This window comes from Ascaphus truei, chromosome 1 (assembly GCF_040206685.1).
Source record: "Ascaphus truei isolate aAscTru1 chromosome 1, aAscTru1.hap1, whole genome shotgun sequence".
NCBI lineage: Eukaryota > Metazoa > Chordata > Amphibia > Anura > Ascaphidae > Ascaphus > Ascaphus truei.
The window spans coordinates 201,747,767-201,767,145 of record NC_134483.1 but is presented as its reverse complement, the minus strand read 5'-3'; the positions used below and the strand labels follow the sequence as shown (position 1 = coordinate 201,767,145).

Below are 19,379 nucleotides of genomic sequence, written 5' to 3'. Positions count from 1 at the left end.
TTTAACCTACATCAGGTAGAGGGGAGGCGGATCTCTCTCTGTCCATGATGAAACCGGTGCCCATGTAGAATGGGGTTGTATTTGTTTATTCAGAATCTCCCTTCCCACTTTCTTATATTCTGCAGCTTGTATGGTGTCATTTGCTTTGCTATAGTGGGTCTACACTTCTTTGACACCGAAAAAAGCATTCAAAAGCTGTCTGATTTTTTAAAGTCCTGAGTTTTCCCTAAATAATAGTTGTCCCTTTCAGTCCTTTGTTGCTGATGGGCCCATAAAGCATTGCAACTGTATGTGCTGTACTCCAATCAGCAGGGCATGGATTGAGTCATTCTATTTCATGCCAATCATCTCATTTCCTCACTGATTTGATCACCAAAGGGAAAGACGCTGTGATTAATAACACATCTAGAATATATTGATACAGAACAAAATAGAATTGATTTCTGAAGCAAAGGCCGTCATTTACCATCTACTTACACTTTAATTATTTTGAGATGTTTGCAACATTTTGTGACTCTGAGAAATGCAATTGTGCAATTGCTGTCTTCTGAACATGTTCTGCAGTTCTCACAGAACTCAATAGAGTGGGGAGGTTACAAATGTACCTGTTTTTTAACAAGACCTTTATGATTATAGAGAATAACACTTGGTCAGCAGGATTTATACAGAGATTAACAGTAGCTGCCAGTAACAATTTTCAGAGGCCTCTAAAAATAAGTAAATTAGTCTATGACAGTATGAATGCATTTTAAATATAAATCAATTTTTACAGTATAGTTTTCTTTCCTTCTGATTTATATATTCTGTTCCTATTCTGTACTTAAATGTGTTCCCACTGGGAGTAATGAAAATGGTAAATTGTGGATCAAGTGGTTGATTGTACACGTAGATGAAAAAGTGCCATATTATGCACAGCTAGGGGATTGTATGTGATGGAAACGGTCAAATATATAAAGGGAACACCAAATTACTGGAGGGAAGCATATTTCAGAGAAAGAGAAGCGCTAGAACAAGAGGTCACGTGCTGAAGCTGGAGGGTAGCAGGCTAAGGGGAGGTGTGAGGAGGTGCTTCTTCGTGAAATGGGTGCTAGATTTGTGGAATAACATCCCAACAGAGATAGTAGGGGCTAATACAGTAAGGACATTTAAATATGCTTGGGAAAGACATAAAGCTATTCTAAATTTGAAGGAAGCCAACTTACCCATGCAGTTCTTCATCATCATGAATCCACTTTCAAAGCCCTCAAAGCACTCACAGTCAAAGCTGCCTGGAGTATTGACACAAGTCCCACTCCCACAAAGGTCAGGAGAGATGCGACATTCGTCAATATCTATGTTTAAGAAGAAGGTAAGCGTTCTTATAATCCCATAAGCAAGGACAGATAATAAAAAACATTAATAACATGACTAGTGAATATGAACAGAATAACCTTTTTTTTTTTTTTTTTTTTAATCTAGAGTTCTAGTAAAATCCACAATTGTAGACCTAAAAATACAAGAATCAGGCACGTGTAGTTTAAAAATAAAGTACTAGGATGTTCCCAGTGATGATGAGGAGTACTATAGAATGCATGGTAATATCATTTAATTGGTATAAGAATGGTACATTTATAAAATGATTGTTTCTGTTATTTTAACCTCAAAATAGATGCTCAGCTGTGATTCTAATTTTGATCCATCTAACTGATGTGGGCTTTGCCAATTTTTTGTTTTTGATTTACTGCACTTTACAACTTGTAGAAAACTTTTGTGGCCATGTGTCGAGCACAAACTGTATGCTTGCCATGGAATCGATGCTACGAAAGACGTTTTGAACATGTGTCAATGCAGAGAGACATGAGCTTGAGACTTGCGGACTGATTATTGAATGAGTTAGGGCAGCGATATCTGATGCACATATTGCAATACATTGTATACTGGGATGTATTCGATTGCAGTTCTTAAACCCTTAATGCATCTCTTTGCAGTTTTCTTAGTGTAGGCCCTTTTCCCTGTGCTAAGGGAACAACCAGTACTGCTGTTACCTGTTTGGCTACCAAAAGGCCTGAGCCTCCACCTCTGGGAGCCTGGGTGTCGATGGGTCACCTCGGTGCAGCGCCTCCACCTGAGAGGGATCCCAGCGTAGTGGGATAAACCCCTCACAGGAACCAAATAGTGAACACACACACAGGTATATGATAACAGGTTTTACTGAACAACAATATGCTATCTGCACCCCACTGTATATAGCTCACACACACAACCCCAATACACCAATTGAGTGTCCCCAAAGTACATAGGGTGCTTGGCACCAATATCCCTGATGTCCTTTTCCCCCAATGTCAGGATCCACCCAAAAGTTTATGGAATAGTGCTATCCTGTGAACCGTTGGTGCACTTGGTGTGGTACCTGCCCAGGTGCTCCAGCACCCGGGGATTGCCGAACAACAAACAGGGATCCGCTGATCCAGCGACGTCATCGTCCGCGAAGGCATCTGCCTCTGCGTGGGGTGAACTCCCACTGGAGTGTCTCACCTTTTAGAGTCTCTGATAATACAGTGGTGGTCTGGTCCCAGACCACAGGCTGCAAGTCACTGCGTGGCGTCTTCACTGTGTCCCTGACACTTGTACAGTAATGAGGAAGCGTCCCTATCTAGGGGGCCTTCCCTGAAGCAACCACAATCTATGGTGAGTCTGGGCCTAGGTGGGACTCTAGGCCTAGTTTCAGGGCCACAGGCACCTGAGACACTACCTTACCCTTCTCTGTCCTGCTCCCGTCTGGCGTGGTCCTGCTGAGCGTGCCAAATGTATCTCTTCACTCCTCCCGGGATCCTAAGGGCCCTATTGGCCAGTCGTGCCATGTGACTTGCAGCCCCAGGGGCTGCTGGGACATGTAGAGCCTATGCGGAGCCTATCTCTAATGGACGCCGCAGCTATACCCCTCTACGCATGCGCCAGGTCTTGCGCATACGCAATGACACTCAAGATGGCGGCGCCCCACTGATGAAACCGCCACGGATCCCCGGCTTGCCATGCTATCACCTGCCCCAGCATCACCTGCAACTGTGCCAGGTCCGCCTGCTCCTCCGGCGGCACATGGACTCCCAGCATTAGCCTGCTCATCCCCCCGCTCCCGCAACGAAGGTAAGGGGCAAGGGGGACCTGGCTACATCCCCTTCCTGGTGGAGAATCCAATGTCCCCACTTGGGAACAACAGGATATATAAACAACTAAACACATTCAGAACTTTAAACAATATTGTACATTTCCACAAACATATTGATAACTGAGGCCAGATTGCTCAGCCAGCTAATGAGACTCATAATGGGGTGCCCCTAACAAATCGTACGCCACTCTAAAGGGAGGGTGTCACACTCACTGGCTTCTGCAAGGCTCTTCTTCAGTAATTCCCACTGGGGAAAGTCTATCATAGTCGTGTGGCTTTGGCCCATTTCCAAGTGGCAACCAAGTCTCTGTAAAGTCTCTATTGGGCACAAAACTTGGGCTTCTGGGATTCAGAGAATGGCTTGTGGAAGCCATGGGTGAGGTACATGAGGAATAGGCCTATTGCCTGGTGCTTCTTTGGGAGGTGTCCACCAGTCTCCATTGAAGTTGGTGGATGTGCCTTCCAAAGGGTCTTGGTTGGATTTGGTTAATGAAGCGGGAGTCTCGTGGACTCTTCTGAATCAGTGGCAGTTACTGTGGTCTCTGTATCAACGTCACTTTGTCCCACTTGTGGAATGGGCAATAAGTGGTTTCTATGCCAAACCTTTACCTGACCATCTACGTCTCGTATACGGTAGACTGGGAGGCCTGGCATTTGGGATTCTACTTTGAAGGCCCTGTTGCGCCAGCGGTTGGCCAACTTGTGTTTGCTGGGGATCCCTAAATTGCATAGGAGAACAGCGTCTCCAGGACGAAGTTCCCGATATCGGACCTTGTGGTCATTACCTTCGCTTGTTGCAGGCGTTCAGATGGGCCGAGGCTGTTTCCGCTAACAGAAAGGCGAGATGCAAGCTATCCTGAAGTCGTTTCACGTATCGATAGTGAGCCAAATTTTGGGGATCCTATCGGTAGATACCCTGAGACGGATGTCTACAGGCAGTGGAGCCTCTCGCCCAAACATCATGAAGTACGTGTGTAGCTGGTAGATTCATGCCTTGTGCAGTCGTATATATGCACCAGTGCTTCAACGTGCGTGCTCCATTCGGCTTTATGAGAGCCCTTTAGAGTGCCTAGCATGTCTAGCAATGTTTGGTTGAATCTCTCCGGCAGAGTGTCTCCTTCTGGATGATACAGCATGGTCATGGACTTTTGAATATTTAGCAGTTTGAGAAGCTCCATGATAAGCTCTCGAAGTCCCTTCCCTGGTCAGAGTGCATCCGATTTGGCAAACCATAAAGTATGAAATACTTCTCCCACAGTACTTTGGCGACTGTAAGAGCCTTCAGGTCCTTTGTCAGGAACGCTTGAGAGTAGCAAGTGTAGTGATCTGTCACTACCAGGACATTCCCGATACCTCTTGAATCTGGCTTTATGCACAGGTATTCCATGCAGACTAAATCCATGGGACCAGAGCTTTTTAGATGGCCCATTGGGGCTGCACGAGTGGACAGTGTCTTTCGCTGGATACACATTAGGCATTTCCAGCAATGCTGTTCTACAGACTACCGCATTTTGGGCCACTAACCCAAAGGTCTTATTCACCCCCAGGTGTCCGTGGTGGTCATCCAGGGGCACGTTTCACCAAGGAGGGATTATTTGGGTGGATGGCCTCGCATATAGCGTTAGCCACTGGATCACGCATCTGGGTCTGTACTATCTCCTTCCATTCTAGGATGGTGTCCTGGGTGATGGCCATGCCGTCGGGATGGCAGTAGGCGACAGGGAGCACCTTGGGTCAGCATCCCAGGGAATCGGCTACACGCAGCTAGGAGAACACCACTTTGTCTTCTACGATGGCAGCAGTGGAGCACATTGCCCGCATCCCAGATCCAGGGATTTCTTCCCAGGGGCCTGTGTCATACTCAGTCTAGGTCTCCTGGATAGAGCATTGGCTCCTATGTTTAGAGGCCCCGGCTGGTATTTCAAGGTGAATTGATAATTGGAGAGGGCCGCTAGCCACCTGTGGCCGGTGGCGTCCAGTTTGGCGGATGTTAGGATATATGTCAACGGGTTGTTGTCAATGCACACTTCAAAGGGAATGCCGTACAGATAATCATGGAGTTTCTCCACTACTGCTCACTTGAGGGCGAGGAACTCAAGTTTATGAACTGGGTAGTTCTGTTTATTTGGTGACAGACTTCGGCTCATATATGCCACTGGGTGAAGGCCAGCAGGATACTTCTGGTGCAGCACAGCTCCCAGCCTGTTGAAGCTGGCATCCACATGCAAGATGTATGGTTTCTCCGGATCGGCGTAAGCCAGGACCGGGGCTTCCGCCAGGCTTTTCTTGAGTCCTGTGAATGCCTTTTTGCAAGCAGATATCCACTTGTCACCGAAGGGTGCTCGTGGAGAAGCAGCCTTCTGCCGAGGTTCCTCTGGGAAGATCTTTAGTAGGTTGTTGAGGACCTTGGCTTTACTAGAGTATCCCTCTACGAAGCGGCAGTAGTATCCGCAGAACCCCAAGAAGGATTGCAGCTCCATCACATTGTCTGGTCTCGGCCAGTTCACTACGGCTTCGACTTTGGTGGGGTTGGTAGCCACTCCATCGGCGGACACTATGTGGCCCACGTAGGTGACTGACGTGCGACAGAACCGACACTTCTCCGCTGACAACTTAAGGCCTTCCTTGCCCAGTCTATCTAACACCTTCAGGAGGCGTTCCTCGTGCTCTTCGAGAGTTCTTCCGAACACAATGATGTCATCGAGATGGACTTGACACTCACAGGGATTCCTATCCCCAATGGTCTTCTCCATCAGCCGCTGGAAAGTCGCAGGGCACCGCAAATGCCTTGGGGCTTTCAGGTAAACTGATAGAAGCCGAGGGGACAGACAAACCCATCTTCTCCTGAACTTCGGCGCTCATGGGTACCTGGTAGTACCCAGATCTAAGGTCCAGCACGCTGAACCACTGGCTTCCTGTCAGCGCATTGAGGATCTCCTCTATCCGTGGCAGAGTGTACTGATTCGGGACTGTACGCCTGTTCAGGGTCCAGTAGTCTATGCACAGGCGGACGGATCCAATATTCTTGAGTACCACCACAATCGGGGAGGCGTAGGGGCTAGGAGATTCCATCACGATGCCCGCTGTCTCCATCTCCTTCAGGACGTCTCTCACATACTCCACATCTCTGGGAGCGATGCGTCTGGAACGCTCCCGGAATGGTGTGGTGTCATTCAGCCGGATCGTGTGATGGGCATTTTTGCTGCAACCCACATCATCTCACTAGTGGAGAACACCTCCTGGCATGCCTCCATCTTGGCGCTTAGCCATCTCTTCCAGTCTGCTGATAGGGTCGACTCCCCAAAATCAAACTCCAAATCAAATCAAAGTCTTGCACGGTAGCGCATTCACATGCGCAATAGTCTTTACGGTTGTGACCGGGTATATCCAACCCAGTCTCTGCCCAACATCAAATGGTACCGTGTGATGAGAGGTGTTCTGGATAGTCACTGTAATTTTCTTTGGGATGGAGGATCTCCACTCCCGTATCTCTGGGACAATCTTGTACCCTCTCTTGGCCTCTTCTGTGGGGGTGATCTCCAGAGAGATGTACCAGTCGTCTTTGTCCCATCCTAGATAGTGGACTAAAGCGGACATGTGTCTCACTCCCCCTGGTGTAATCTCGATCAACCCCTCTTCATGATTGAAGATCTCTCCTTCCTCCTCTTGTGCAGCAACTCTATTGCACTCATCTTTGAGTACCGGAGGGATCCGTAGCGAGGATAGGAGTTGTTCGCCAGCCTCATGAAGATAATCCCTGATCACTGCCCGCACCACATCTACGTTGGTCTTCAATATGATTGGGGATCTTGGGTGTTCCAGAGGCTCAGGACATATCACAGCTTCCACGTCCATGGTTGGGTCTTGTTTGTGTTCAGTTGCGGTATATTTAGTCGCACTTGCACCACATCGTCGATGGAGTAGTCTTCATTACTAAGACCCCACAGCTTCATCTTCTACGCCGACTGCAAGGGCAGATCTTTCAGGTGTTGGTCATAGAAGGGCCGGTAGATAATGGTCCCCTGTGACCAGGTATCCAGCAAAGCCGAGGAGTAGATACCTTCCACGATGACTCCTATGAGGACGGCTGGTCCCACCCGACTGTAGGCGTCCGGTTGGGGTGCTTCGTCAGGGCTGGGCTCCGGAACACTCTCCGATAGCGGGGAGAGTGATTGCGTTGTCTGTACTGTGTAGGATGAGGCCCCAGTGGTGGGTCTTTTGGGCTTTGAGCAGTCTTTAGAGATATGACCGTTTCGACCACAATTGTAGCAGCGGATATCGCGGTTGACGTCACGGTCAGGATAAGATTCCGACCTCCTAGGCACTCTGGGGCAGAAGCAGACGCCATTAGAGGGGAGGTGTCTTTGGCACTTTCTGGCTTCTTCGACTTTGGCACCGTCGCTTCTTTGGTTTCTTCCTTGCGGGACTCCTTATGTTTCTTGGGTGCGTGCAGTCGGACGTGGGCTTCGTGCACCTCCACTTGGTTTAATAGTCCCGTGAACGTAGGTGGACACCCGGCGTCTCCCGTCAGTAGCCTGCTCATCCCCCCGCTCCAGCAACGGAGGTAAGGGGCAAGGAGGACCTGGCTACATTAGCATCAGATACTAGTGCCACATCTAAAGTGACATAAACTCCGCTGTCAAATGATATGCATCACATTTAAGACACTTGATTAACAACTCTGTAATACCTGACAGACAAGATCACATTTCTTTTTTTTATTTTATTAAACATGTAAACACTCTTCAGGGCATTTATCTGCCATGAGCAAACTACTCCATGCTGTGCACATTTTCTGCTTGCAGTCTGACTCTGTAATTTACTGAGCACAGTACTGAGTCAACTTTGCTTTACAGATATTATTTCTAATATATGCACTAAAATACCCTTGGTTTGAACTGACTATTTTCTTAAATGAAGCACCTATGGTCATTACGCCATCTTTTTACAGTATCAGAATGTACAGTATGTAATAGTTGAGCAAGAGCCTGCTTATGCCCTACACATAAATGTATAAACTAACATACCTTACCTTTTAAGCGCTGTACAGTATGAAGAATAATAAAAGGGTTTCTACCAATTGTGGCTAGAAAGGAGAAGTGATGTTTAAAAACAAACAAACAAACAAAAAACAGTCTTACCTGTACAATTTCTTTCCTCCATATCCAAAGCAAACCCATTGTTGCATCTACACTTAAAACTTCCAATTGTATTTCTGCATTTTCCATTAGTGCACGTGCCAGGGAAGGCTTTACATTCATTGATATCTTAAAAAGAGATAGAAATGTGACTCTATAATGCACTTAAAGTAACCACTTTCTCATTACACTACAAAAGGGCTAGCTATACACTCTAGAACTGAAAAAGTTAAAACAATAATAAAAAAAACACAAATAATTACATAAATTCAGATACAAGCTTTGTTACATTTAGGGGCATCATCAAATACAGTTATAGACATTTGTACATTGTACAGTAAGTGGAGTGTTTATCATACTGTATACCCAGAAAATGCTGTCTCTTTTCTAACAATGACCATTTTACAATATTATTCAAGAGACCTTGAATTTCTTCAGTAAAGTAAATTAACTTCCTTTTCAGCTTAAAAAATTATCAGTCAAAGTTAAGTGATATATTAATGGATATTCTTCAAAGAATTGCATCAGGAGACATACAGTAATGCCACAATTTGGAATATCTCTTCACAGCCAGCAATTCCACCTGTGACTGACAAAACTAATAAATTTATTTTTTATTTTTTGTAAAATTGTTATAGATGTGGGCACAATCTAATTTTGGTGCCTGAAGCACAGGGAAATAAGGTGACCTTCCCACGGTCAAAAGGAGAGCAGACCCTGGGAGGTAAACCGAGTTCCACTGAATTTATGGCAATGTTCTTACCATCTGTGGACCAAAGAGAATGAATGGCAGTGACCAGGGGAATGGGTTAAATGTAGGTGATTGACATTTTTTTTTTAATCAGACATGTTTAAATATTATTACAATCATTTTGAAAGCCTTCAATGTCTTAATAGTTGCAAAATGCGTTGCAGAGTTTTGACGATCTTTACCCAATCACTGTAGTGATAAACTAGTTTTTAAACTGGTACATGCGCAGGTCAATTGTTGTTCCAGACTTTTTTTTCTTATTATGGTTTATGTCAACTCTGTGACAGATACATAAAGATCCTTTTGACTTAACGAGATGTTAACGTAAGTAAACATCTCCATAAATGCTAACAGACATCTTCAAAGCTCACTAAATGCATTAAGACGTGTTTTACTGCTAAAACGGCCTGGCACTAACTTTAACGACTGTTAGTGTTAATGATATGTGTAGCCGGGTCCCCCTACACTGCGTCCGGTGCGGGGGAGCTATTCTGTGGTTTCCCCGGATCTCCGCAAGATCGGGAGGTGGGGGCGGCTGTTTTGTGAGTCGCGCATGCGCAGAGCGGCGAGGCGCGCATGCGCAGTCAGAGGAGTGTTGCAGGGAAGGCCCTAGATAGGGACTCTTCACATTAGTGTTATTAGTACTTCGCTGGTGATCGGACGGCCACGCGGCGCACTGCGGCCTGGGACCAGGCCACAGGACCCTGAGACATTGTGTGAGACCCTCTGCACTAAGAGGAGGATCAGGACCCTTAGGAGAGAAGGGATTTGTGTTGAAGTCCCCGCAACGTGGGACCCTCTCCAGCCCATCGCGACAAGCAGCACCCGGGTACTGGAGTACCCAGGCAGGTACCCAACGTGCACCTACATCCACAGGGGTAGCGCTACCTCACATTTGGGTGGGACATGCTGGGACAGAACACAAGGGGTATTGCTGGGACAGAACACAAGGGGTATTGGTGCCACAGCACCCTCAGTACTTTGGGGGAACCACCAAGTGTTGGGTCACTGGGGTTATACTGTGGGTACAGTGGGTACAAGTGTTATATGTTATATGTGTTTGTATGTGTGTATAGTAAAGCTTAGTTATATACCTTGTGTGGTGTATTATTCTTTACTGTATATTGGTTCCTGTGAGGGGTTATCCCGCCATAGGTGGAGGAGCTGCTCGCACGGAGAAAGAACTCACCCCAGGCTCCCAGAGGCAGAGGCTTAGGCCTCCTGTGAGCAACAGGTACATCAGCACGTGTAGCTGCCTCATAGCTCCCTTAGGCATAGGGAAAGGGGGCTACATATGAAAAGAGGTGTGGAACACCTCAACGCATATCTACAGTGGGCTGGTAAATTTAACTTGGAACTTAACACCGGGTTATTTTATATCATGACTATACCACAGCTATCCATTTATCACTCAAATTTAGGAGTAAGATGGTAAAAAATAGTCTCCTTACATGCAGCAAACTCACCTTAACATATAGATATGAATCACATTATTCTAGGAGCTATGGGGATAAAGATATTGGACATTTATATATGAATGCTTCTTTGTAATGACTACAAAGCTGTTTTCTTCTCCTAAGCTATACAACCATCACTGGCTATAGATTGAGGAGGGGGGGAGGGGGGTTTAGGATACGCCCAGGGTGGGCTTATGCTGTGTTTCAATGAATGGAATTTAGAATATAAACCCTGTATTTAAGATCCAAAATCAGAAATTCAACATAAAAGGGTGTGTGTTTTGCACACGTGGATTTCCATATTTCTAACTGCATGAAGTTATCCGATGAATTTATGCAGTAACTTAATTAAATAAATCTATTTTACTCCTATTTATTTGATTAAACTGTTTGCATTTATCGTACTGTATGTTTTTGTAATACACTTTTCCTGTTACCGAAGCACTGAACGATTTTGTATATTAAATCTAAAATGTAATAAGTAATGCTCTTATTGAACTTTGTATGTTTTGAAGAGAGTGAATACGTTTTTGGACACATCTTGATACAATAGATTTGTGTGTGTTAAGTGCATATTTTTGTTAGTAAACAGGGACCAAAAAACTCTGCAAGTGAATCTTGATATCACTTTGGTGGTGCCAGCGAGCAATGATAGATATTGTGACGGATTGAGGGGGGATATTATTCATTTGAAGGACCTTGCGTATGCCCAGAGAGAAGGTTAGGTTTGTAGATGCCCGGGGGAGGGAAGTTTGGACAGACAGGGAATTAAGTGGGGCAATTGCACTACTATCTTTCTTGTTTGTTCCTCATTACCTACATGGCTGAAGCACAGTGCTGGAACTCCTACAGACTGGGATCTCGTGAATACTTCCACATTGGTGGCTTTTGCCACAGTGCATTGTTATTCCTTCTTCTACCCCATGGCTTTATAAAATCAGCCAGCTGTAGCAACAGCATTCATTGCATCAAGAGACTGATTCACCTGGCTGGTGTTCAGTCCTAGAACCCTTGCAATCACAGCATACTGTATGCCAGATGCTGACCGATTATATACTTATTAGGATATTTAACTCGCCAATCAAGTTGAGCTACCCTGATTCTTAACGAGAGGAGGACCCATGAATTTATCCAGAGAGCAGTGATTTTTATGTATATTATAATTTGCCACAGAGTTTTTTGGGATTCACGGATATTGGGCATGTTCCTTACCTTTTGCCATTGCAGTATATAGCTGGCATATTCTTTAGAATATTGCTAATGCAGGTCAGCGTTAGTAGCAGCTAGTGACGTTGTATTTTATCCCAACGCTAGCTGCCTGCTGCCGTGTTAGCCATATGCCAATGAGGGACCTAATGGTTATTGTTTATGCATACAATTAGTTTTGTGGATCTCCGTTAAACTCAGGGAAGCTAAGACGTTTAATGCCAGTCTTTATTATAGATGTAAATATTTAGAAATGCTGCATATTTACAATAATTCATGCTGCACGATAGGAAGCGCAACGGTTGGAATTCATGAAAAACATAACTTGGAGAAGGGACTGAATTGCAGGTCCCCAGTTAGAGCTAGTGGTGTTACTCTATCTTTGCATTGGAAATTCTCTATAGCATGTTATAGTACATCATTCTGATACCAAACTCATTTCTTTTCAAAACACATACAGTATGCTTTAAAAGAGTTAACTGAAATAAAATTGAAGATTTGATGACTCAAGAGGGTACAAATAATTGGCAGACAGTGGGAGTGTGGTAAAGGTGTAGATCATCGGGAAGCGCAAACATGTGGAAACAGAAAAAATATTCTGATGGTGCAATATTGTTAAAACAAAAAATGTGAAGATGATAGTATCAAGTCAATGTGTAGAATACTCACAAACGTGAGATGAACTGTATACGCGTAATGGTATCTTTGGATGATGATCCGCCAGAATGCGGTGGAAATAAAAGTAATCCCAATGGAAATGTCTCACCGATACCGGAAGTGACGTCATCCGCTTCCAGGGGTTCCGGCCTGTTGTGGATTAGATTGGTCAACGTCACTCTACGCGTTTCACCTTCCTCGGTTTCCTGACGAAACCGAGGAAGGTGAAACGCGTAGAGTGACGTTAACCAATCTAATCCACAACCGGCCGGAACCCCTGGAAGCGGATGACGTTACTTCCGGTATCGGTGAGACGCATCCGTGATACGCACGCCAGAACACAGGGGAAGCAGAGAGACCACTGATCCTGCTGCCGAGATCCGTTGTGTGAGATCTAAATGCCTGTTTATACTTTTTATCATGTAAGTTTATTGGATTATACTTACTTTTTATAAATATCATATACAGTCTGCACTATGTCCGGTTCTTTTGTTTTATACTAAGGTTTACCGGAGTGTACATTTCCATTGGGATTACTTTTATTTCCACCGCATTCTGGCGGATCATCATCCAAAGATACCATTACGCGTATACAGTTCATCTCACGTTTGTGAGTATTCTACACATTGACTTGATACTATCATCTTCACATTTTTTGTTTTAACAATATTGCACCATCACAATATTTTTTCTGTTTCCACATGTTTGCGCTTTCTGATGATCTACACCTTTTCCATTTGCCACGGGATTGAGAGAGCAATCCCACACTGGGTCACAGCAGCATTCATCATATGTGTTTGTATGAGTATCACTGTTGTTTAATATCACACTAATGATTTGTCACACATTGATAATTTTGGAGCGCCACTATTGATAAGTTTCACCTGTACTGTTTTCTCTTTACTATCAAAGCTGCAATTTTTTATCAGTGGGAGTGTGGTGCAATTTCACACACAATTTCATGTAATATTCTAATAAAACAAATTAAGATTGATTACCTTTATAGAATGGTCTCCCTGTTAAAACATCCCCTCTGTTGGTAAAACCAGGTCCCCTTGGACATAAGAGTTCATATTCTTTAGAACCCGGTTTTGGACATTCCTCACATTCTGCCCCCCACGCTGCTCCTACAGTACAACAACAAGCATCCAGGCGAAACTTGCCGGGTACAGGCTGGATACACTCATCTTCGTCCCATTTTAAGAAGCACTGCTCCATACGTAAATCTGAAAGCAGGGAAAGGACTGTGAACTTTCAGTTGTAAAAAGGTTACATACTAGCACCATTAGTACAGCAATATCTCAATTCTAATAAGCCATAAATTCTATGCAACAGTACTAAAATTTGATTGCACAATCATTGAGGTGGATATATGTTCATTACAATGCTATTCTAGTATTTACTATGTAAACATTACTATTGTCTTATATACAGTACATGCCTCCCTGGTAGCTCATTATTCAATCACTAATTATATCACAAACACTGTCCAACAGAGGGATTTTTTAAACTATCTTGAGAAAGCGAGCACATGTGAAATGCGCACATCGGGCACTCCTTTGCTGACGTCAAGAGCCTCAGCGACGTTTCTATCCAACGGGACAGCCAAACACGTGCCTTCAGCTCCATGCGGTAGTAGACCAGTGTAGCAGGCACCCACTTTAACACACTTGCTGTGATCGATCTTATATCTACCTCACACACTAGTTAGTAGGATTATTTGAATTAGGGACCTCGTTTAAGCAAAATGTTCTTCATAACAGAGCAAAGATAGAGTGGTACTTAGCTTACATCTCCATACTACTTTCGTGTTTCTACTAACAGATGTGTATGGAATCCATGTGTACAGTATATATATATATATATATATATATATATATATATATATATATATATATATATATATATATATATATATATATATATACAAATGTACATACAACTGTAAGCTCATCTGCATGTCTTAGGCAGGTCTGCAACCCCGCCTTTCACCATTATCACCCAGCACACAGCACTTCCACTGCAGCAAGGGATTCTGGGAAATGACATGCAAATGAGCACACCGTGCCACTTTTTGCTTCAAAAACCATTTCATTTTTAACATGGTTCCCTATAGGCTTAAGCTTGCTGCATGGTCACAGCTTTGAGCACAGCCAGGGTTAAGGTGCATACCCAGAAAACCCACCCACAGACAGCTGTTTCGACCTTAATGGGTCTCATCAGTGTGGGGTTGGTTAACTGGGTATGCAAAGAAGCTAAAGGATGGGGTTTACCATGCTGAGTTAAGTTATGGTGAGTAAAAAAAGTGACAAAAACCCTCCACAGCAAAGCAAATATGCAAATGTAAATACAACTGTATGCTCATCTGCATGTCTTAGGAGGTCTGCAACCCCGCCTTTCACCATTATCACCCAGCACACAGCACTTCCACTGCAGCAAGGGATTCTGGGAAATGACTTGCAAATGAGCACACAGTGCCACTTTTTGCTTCAAAAACCATTTTTAACATGGTTCCCTATAGGCTTAAGCTTGCTGCATGGTCACAGCTTTGAGCACAGCCAAGGTTAAGGTGCATACCCAGAAAACCCACCCACAGACAGCTGTTTCGACCTTAATGGGTCTCATCAGTGTGGGGTTGGTTAACTGGGTATGCAGAGAAGCTAAAGGATGGGGTTTACCATACTGAGTTAAGTTATATACATATACATATATATATTCACAATTAATACTGTACTAGTAGGTAGGATTATTTGAATTATTTTAATTATTGACTCTTTGCCCAAAATATCCTTTACAATAGGAAAACGATCAAGGCTAACTATTACTATTATTAATGATTACTATTGCTAAAGGGAAAATGTGCATGAAACTGGGGCATTTTTTAAATTTTTTATCCCTTTCTTCTTTGGGGATATTTTCTTATGTTATATATGTGCATTTTTGCCCCTTGTGGACCGTTTATCTTTTACAATAAGGTTGAGCAGACACCAACCTCATGTTGTTAGATAGATACTATATATCTATCTACCTATCTAACTAACTAAAACTGCACAGAACACACAATCATGTTATATTTGGTGATTCAATGTAGGTTGGTATACCTTTTAGTGTAGAATTGAAGAAGAAACCTAAGAGGTTTCGAAAGCTCTGTACATTATACGGTAGCTTCATCTATGAAGAACTCTAATATTGGTTCACTAAAAGCTATCACAACCTACAGTACAAGCAGCTTACTTTTCTCTAGGACCAATACGCCTCCGCAAACTTTGAACTTGAATTTGTGAATTTGGTGGTACATGTTTTGTTGGTCCCTCAAGTAACAAATGAATTAAAAGTGACTGGTTCTTACCTAGGCACACTCTGCCAGTTCCACCCAAAGTCAGTCCATGGGGACACTCACAATGAAAAGATCCTTTAGTATTAAGGCAGAGCCCATTAGGACACACTCCTGGAAATACTTCACACTCATTGACATCTGGTGCAAAACAAATGAGATTGGTTTAAAATTATGGTTATAAACATTCTTTATGCACAAAAGTGATAAATACAGAGCACTAATTAAACAAATGGAATCTTGACCATCAGATACTTTGCTTATTTTCTACTACTTTGAATGTTTAGTGGAAATTAAACAGTGAAGCGAAGGTTGGGCTTTTGTCAGGCTACTAAGGCCCTAACCTTTTAAACCAAAACAGTACGGTATTGAACACACAAGTATGATTATACTAAGGAATGGGAATACAAAGTAACCTTTGTATAGTTATACCTTACATAACAGTGACATCTTTAAAGGATTTCTTTCTTTATATTGGTAATAATTCAAAGTTTCTCGACAAATAAGACATAGCTCAATAATTACGGACAGTATCTATTTCAGAAGACACCTTCTGGCTGCACAAGAAACCCTAACCGTAAAGTTTCTTCCGACCTCAGATGTGTCATTGAATTGCACCGCTTAGTAAATATCGTCCAAAATGTTTGAGCTAATTTCTTCTTACTTTGAAATATTTGGATTGTTACTCTTCAAAATTAGCTGAGTTTTCATGTGTCAATAAACTGTGAGACCCTGAGAACCTAGTGTATATGTGACCTAAACAGCACCTAAGGTGCGGGTGCACTATGTTACAGGGCTACTGAGAAAAACACATCTGTAGCCATGATGGGCTGTGATATACTGTGCAAGCATTACTACTGAATCCTGTGTAAGGGTTTGAGTTTGTCATTTATTCCAATACGTTATGATACTTCCATGATCACTGCCATACAGTGCAGATGCAGCAGGACTCAGTGTTCCCCCAGATACCTTAACATATCCAGGCATGCCTCAGAATATTACAGTTTCCATAACATTCAATGGCACTGCTGCTGCAGAATACTGTAGTATGACTGGGCATACCTCAAAAAAAGGAACAATCTGGACCAGATCCACTGTATATCACCTTAGTCTTCATATCGAGAATAAAAATAATCAAGAATTGTCACCTTCACATGTCACTCCTTTGACTCTCGCAAATCCCCGGGGGCAGGCAGGATCTGCAAAATAATAATATATAAAACATGATATTAATGAATATTATTTACAAAAGAAACTGCAAAAAAACTAATAAGGCAACATTTTTATAAATGTGTATTATTTATGCAGTGAAAAATATGTGGCATAGAACCTATATACCGTAGCTGCTGTTGATCCAGATACTTGAAGAGGAGAGTTTGACATCTTTATTCTGAGACACAAAACATTCTATGGGGGATATGTATCAAAGTCTCCAGCCTGCAAAACTGGGACAATTGTGGAGCACAGAAATAGAGCAAAATGTATCAAAGCAAAAAAACAAACGAAAAAAAACATTGTTAAGTTTGTTTAAATGTAATGCAGTTTTGCAGTCAGAAACATTTACACATGACACCCTACATGTAATACAGTAAGGTACCTAGTTCACATCGTTCACAAGGACTTCCCCAAGCCGCTCCTAAAGAAGCACAGCACTCCGACTTCAATGTAGCTCCATTAATGTTGACTTCACAGCGTCCATCTTGGATATTAAGCCAACATGTTCCCTTCAGGCTGTCTGCAGTAAATATCGAAGGAGTAATTTTAATATTAGGGTGAGACATGAGAAACGTCAAGGGGAGCTAAATAAATAGTGTTTTAATGATATACACCAAACAAATGTTGAGGAATATAGGTAAATACTAACCAATACTGGTGAATAAAAAAAACGTGACAAATATTCCCATACACAAATCAAAAAGTACATGTTTTTAACCCTCCTATTAAACAAATTGCCCTTGCTCCTACATTTTGCCATTTTGCAAATGTAAGCAATGACTGAAATGTTTGCTTTTTTTAGGAGCTAATAAAGTGCACACCCATTTAGAACTTAAAAAGCTGAATATCTGAAACATGTTTTGAGTGTTTACTCTTTGAAATAAATTCCAAAGTAAGGACTTCAAATAGTTAAGGAGACCAAAGCGAACAACTGAATGGAAATGAGTGAGGTGTCTTTTAGGGACTGAAAATGTTGTGAATATTAGAATTGGTTCTTTTTTTGAAAAAAAATGGTTTCAACTGAGTATGTGTTTTAGATTACCTTGTCTGCCGCATAGATTAAAGGGCAGTGCAGTAGCACAGAATGATGCTGCACTAATAGGGATGTAGGTGTGATTGTTAAGAATGTGGTGGTGGAAACACAATGTTATAAACATGCAAATTATGCGGGAGAAGCTGCTATTATTAATAGGTTGTTGAAAGAATGATATGTCTGGAATCCGCAGTGGAAAATGGAAAAGCAGAGGAGGAAGCAAATAAAGCATTGCTGACAATTTAGACTAAATATACAGTTACTGTAAGTGGAAGTTCCATTTCCACGTCCCACCTTTTCTGTCATGTTTTATATGGTTTTTGTGTTAGAAACTGAAGGGCTGAGGAAGAAATTCAGGAAAATTAGTATACTGGGACGTAATTAAATAGAGATTGGCTGCTCAGTTATGGAGTGTTGGAATAAAATGTAGCAGTATGCGTGAGCATAAGCACATGGGGTGAGTGCTGCAGGAGGGAGGGACAGAAGACGAAATTTCACCCGCCCTGTGTTATACTATTTTTTAATACTGCTACAGATAGATATATACTAAGTGTGTTTCTCTGACTGAAACATCAGTGTGACCCTGATAGATATGGGCAAAAGCTATGCATAAAGCTAGTAGCTGGGAGTTAGGGCAACTACATTACAATAAATATGTACAGCAAATAACAACATCACTTGTGGGTACATTTGCATGTCTCAGACAGGTCTGCAACCCTGTCTTTCCCCATGAGCACTTAGTAAACAATGTTTCCATTGCAGCAAAGGATTCTGGGTAATGACATGCAAATGAGCACAGTGTCACTCTTTTTTATTATCCATTTTAACATGAATCCCAGTAAGCATAATCCTGCTGTATTACACAGCTTTTCAGCACACACAGTAAACCTACTCAGACTAGGTAATAAATATGTAGTAATGTAGTTATTCCCCGAATTTGAAGTGGCTCTGTGTGTATTCAAAAGAACAATAGTTTTAAGTGTAATGTCTTAAGGAAATATGTGAATGAAAAAAAATTATTGCCTTTGATTGTTAGTAGTCAAAAGTCAATGCAGATCTTTTTGGGAGAATGATATAATAGAAAAGATAATAAATGAACACAGCCAGGAAGACAGGGTCTAGCAGAGTAGGATGACAGAGCTGCTGTGATTTTTGGCAATAGAAGATTAAGATGACAAAACAAACAAAATGGGGTCACTTCTCTTGGATCAGAGAATAGATAGTGAGGGCAGGCTAATAACCCCCCTTCCCCCCCAAATATCACCATTCTAGACTAGACTGGAATATGCAGAGACTGGACAAAACATGCGAAATATTGTAATTTCACCATTTCAGAAATGGCAAAGACCTTAGCCCTCATTAGAGGCAGAAGTTTCTAACATGTTCTACTTTCTTGTTGGTAGAAAACAAGAAAAATAATGTTATCTTTTTACTTGAGGTGCA

The 19,379-nt window shown here is 42.6% G+C and overlaps 1 protein-coding gene across 4 annotated transcripts in view; it reads right to left on the bottom strand.

Annotated features, from left to right (window-relative positions):
• FBN2 (fibrillin 2) overlaps positions 1 to 19,379 on the bottom strand; it is a 271,752-nt gene that overhangs the window by 110,542 nt on the left and 141,831 nt on the right. For all 4 annotated transcript variants that reach the window (XM_075600216.1, XM_075600224.1, XM_075600237.1 and 1 more), the window contains 6 exons: positions 17,286 to 17,423; positions 16,837 to 16,887; positions 15,704 to 15,829; positions 13,353 to 13,580; positions 8,287 to 8,412; positions 1,203 to 1,331 (listed from right to left, as the gene is read on the bottom strand). In XM_075600216.1, the coding sequence (XP_075456331.1) occupies positions 1,203 to 1,331; positions 8,287 to 8,412; positions 13,353 to 13,580; positions 15,704 to 15,829; positions 16,837 to 16,887; positions 17,286 to 17,423 (798 nt within the window). The remainder of the gene's footprint in view (positions 1 to 1,202; positions 1,332 to 8,286; positions 8,413 to 13,352; positions 13,581 to 15,703; positions 15,830 to 16,836; positions 16,888 to 17,285; positions 17,424 to 19,379) is intronic.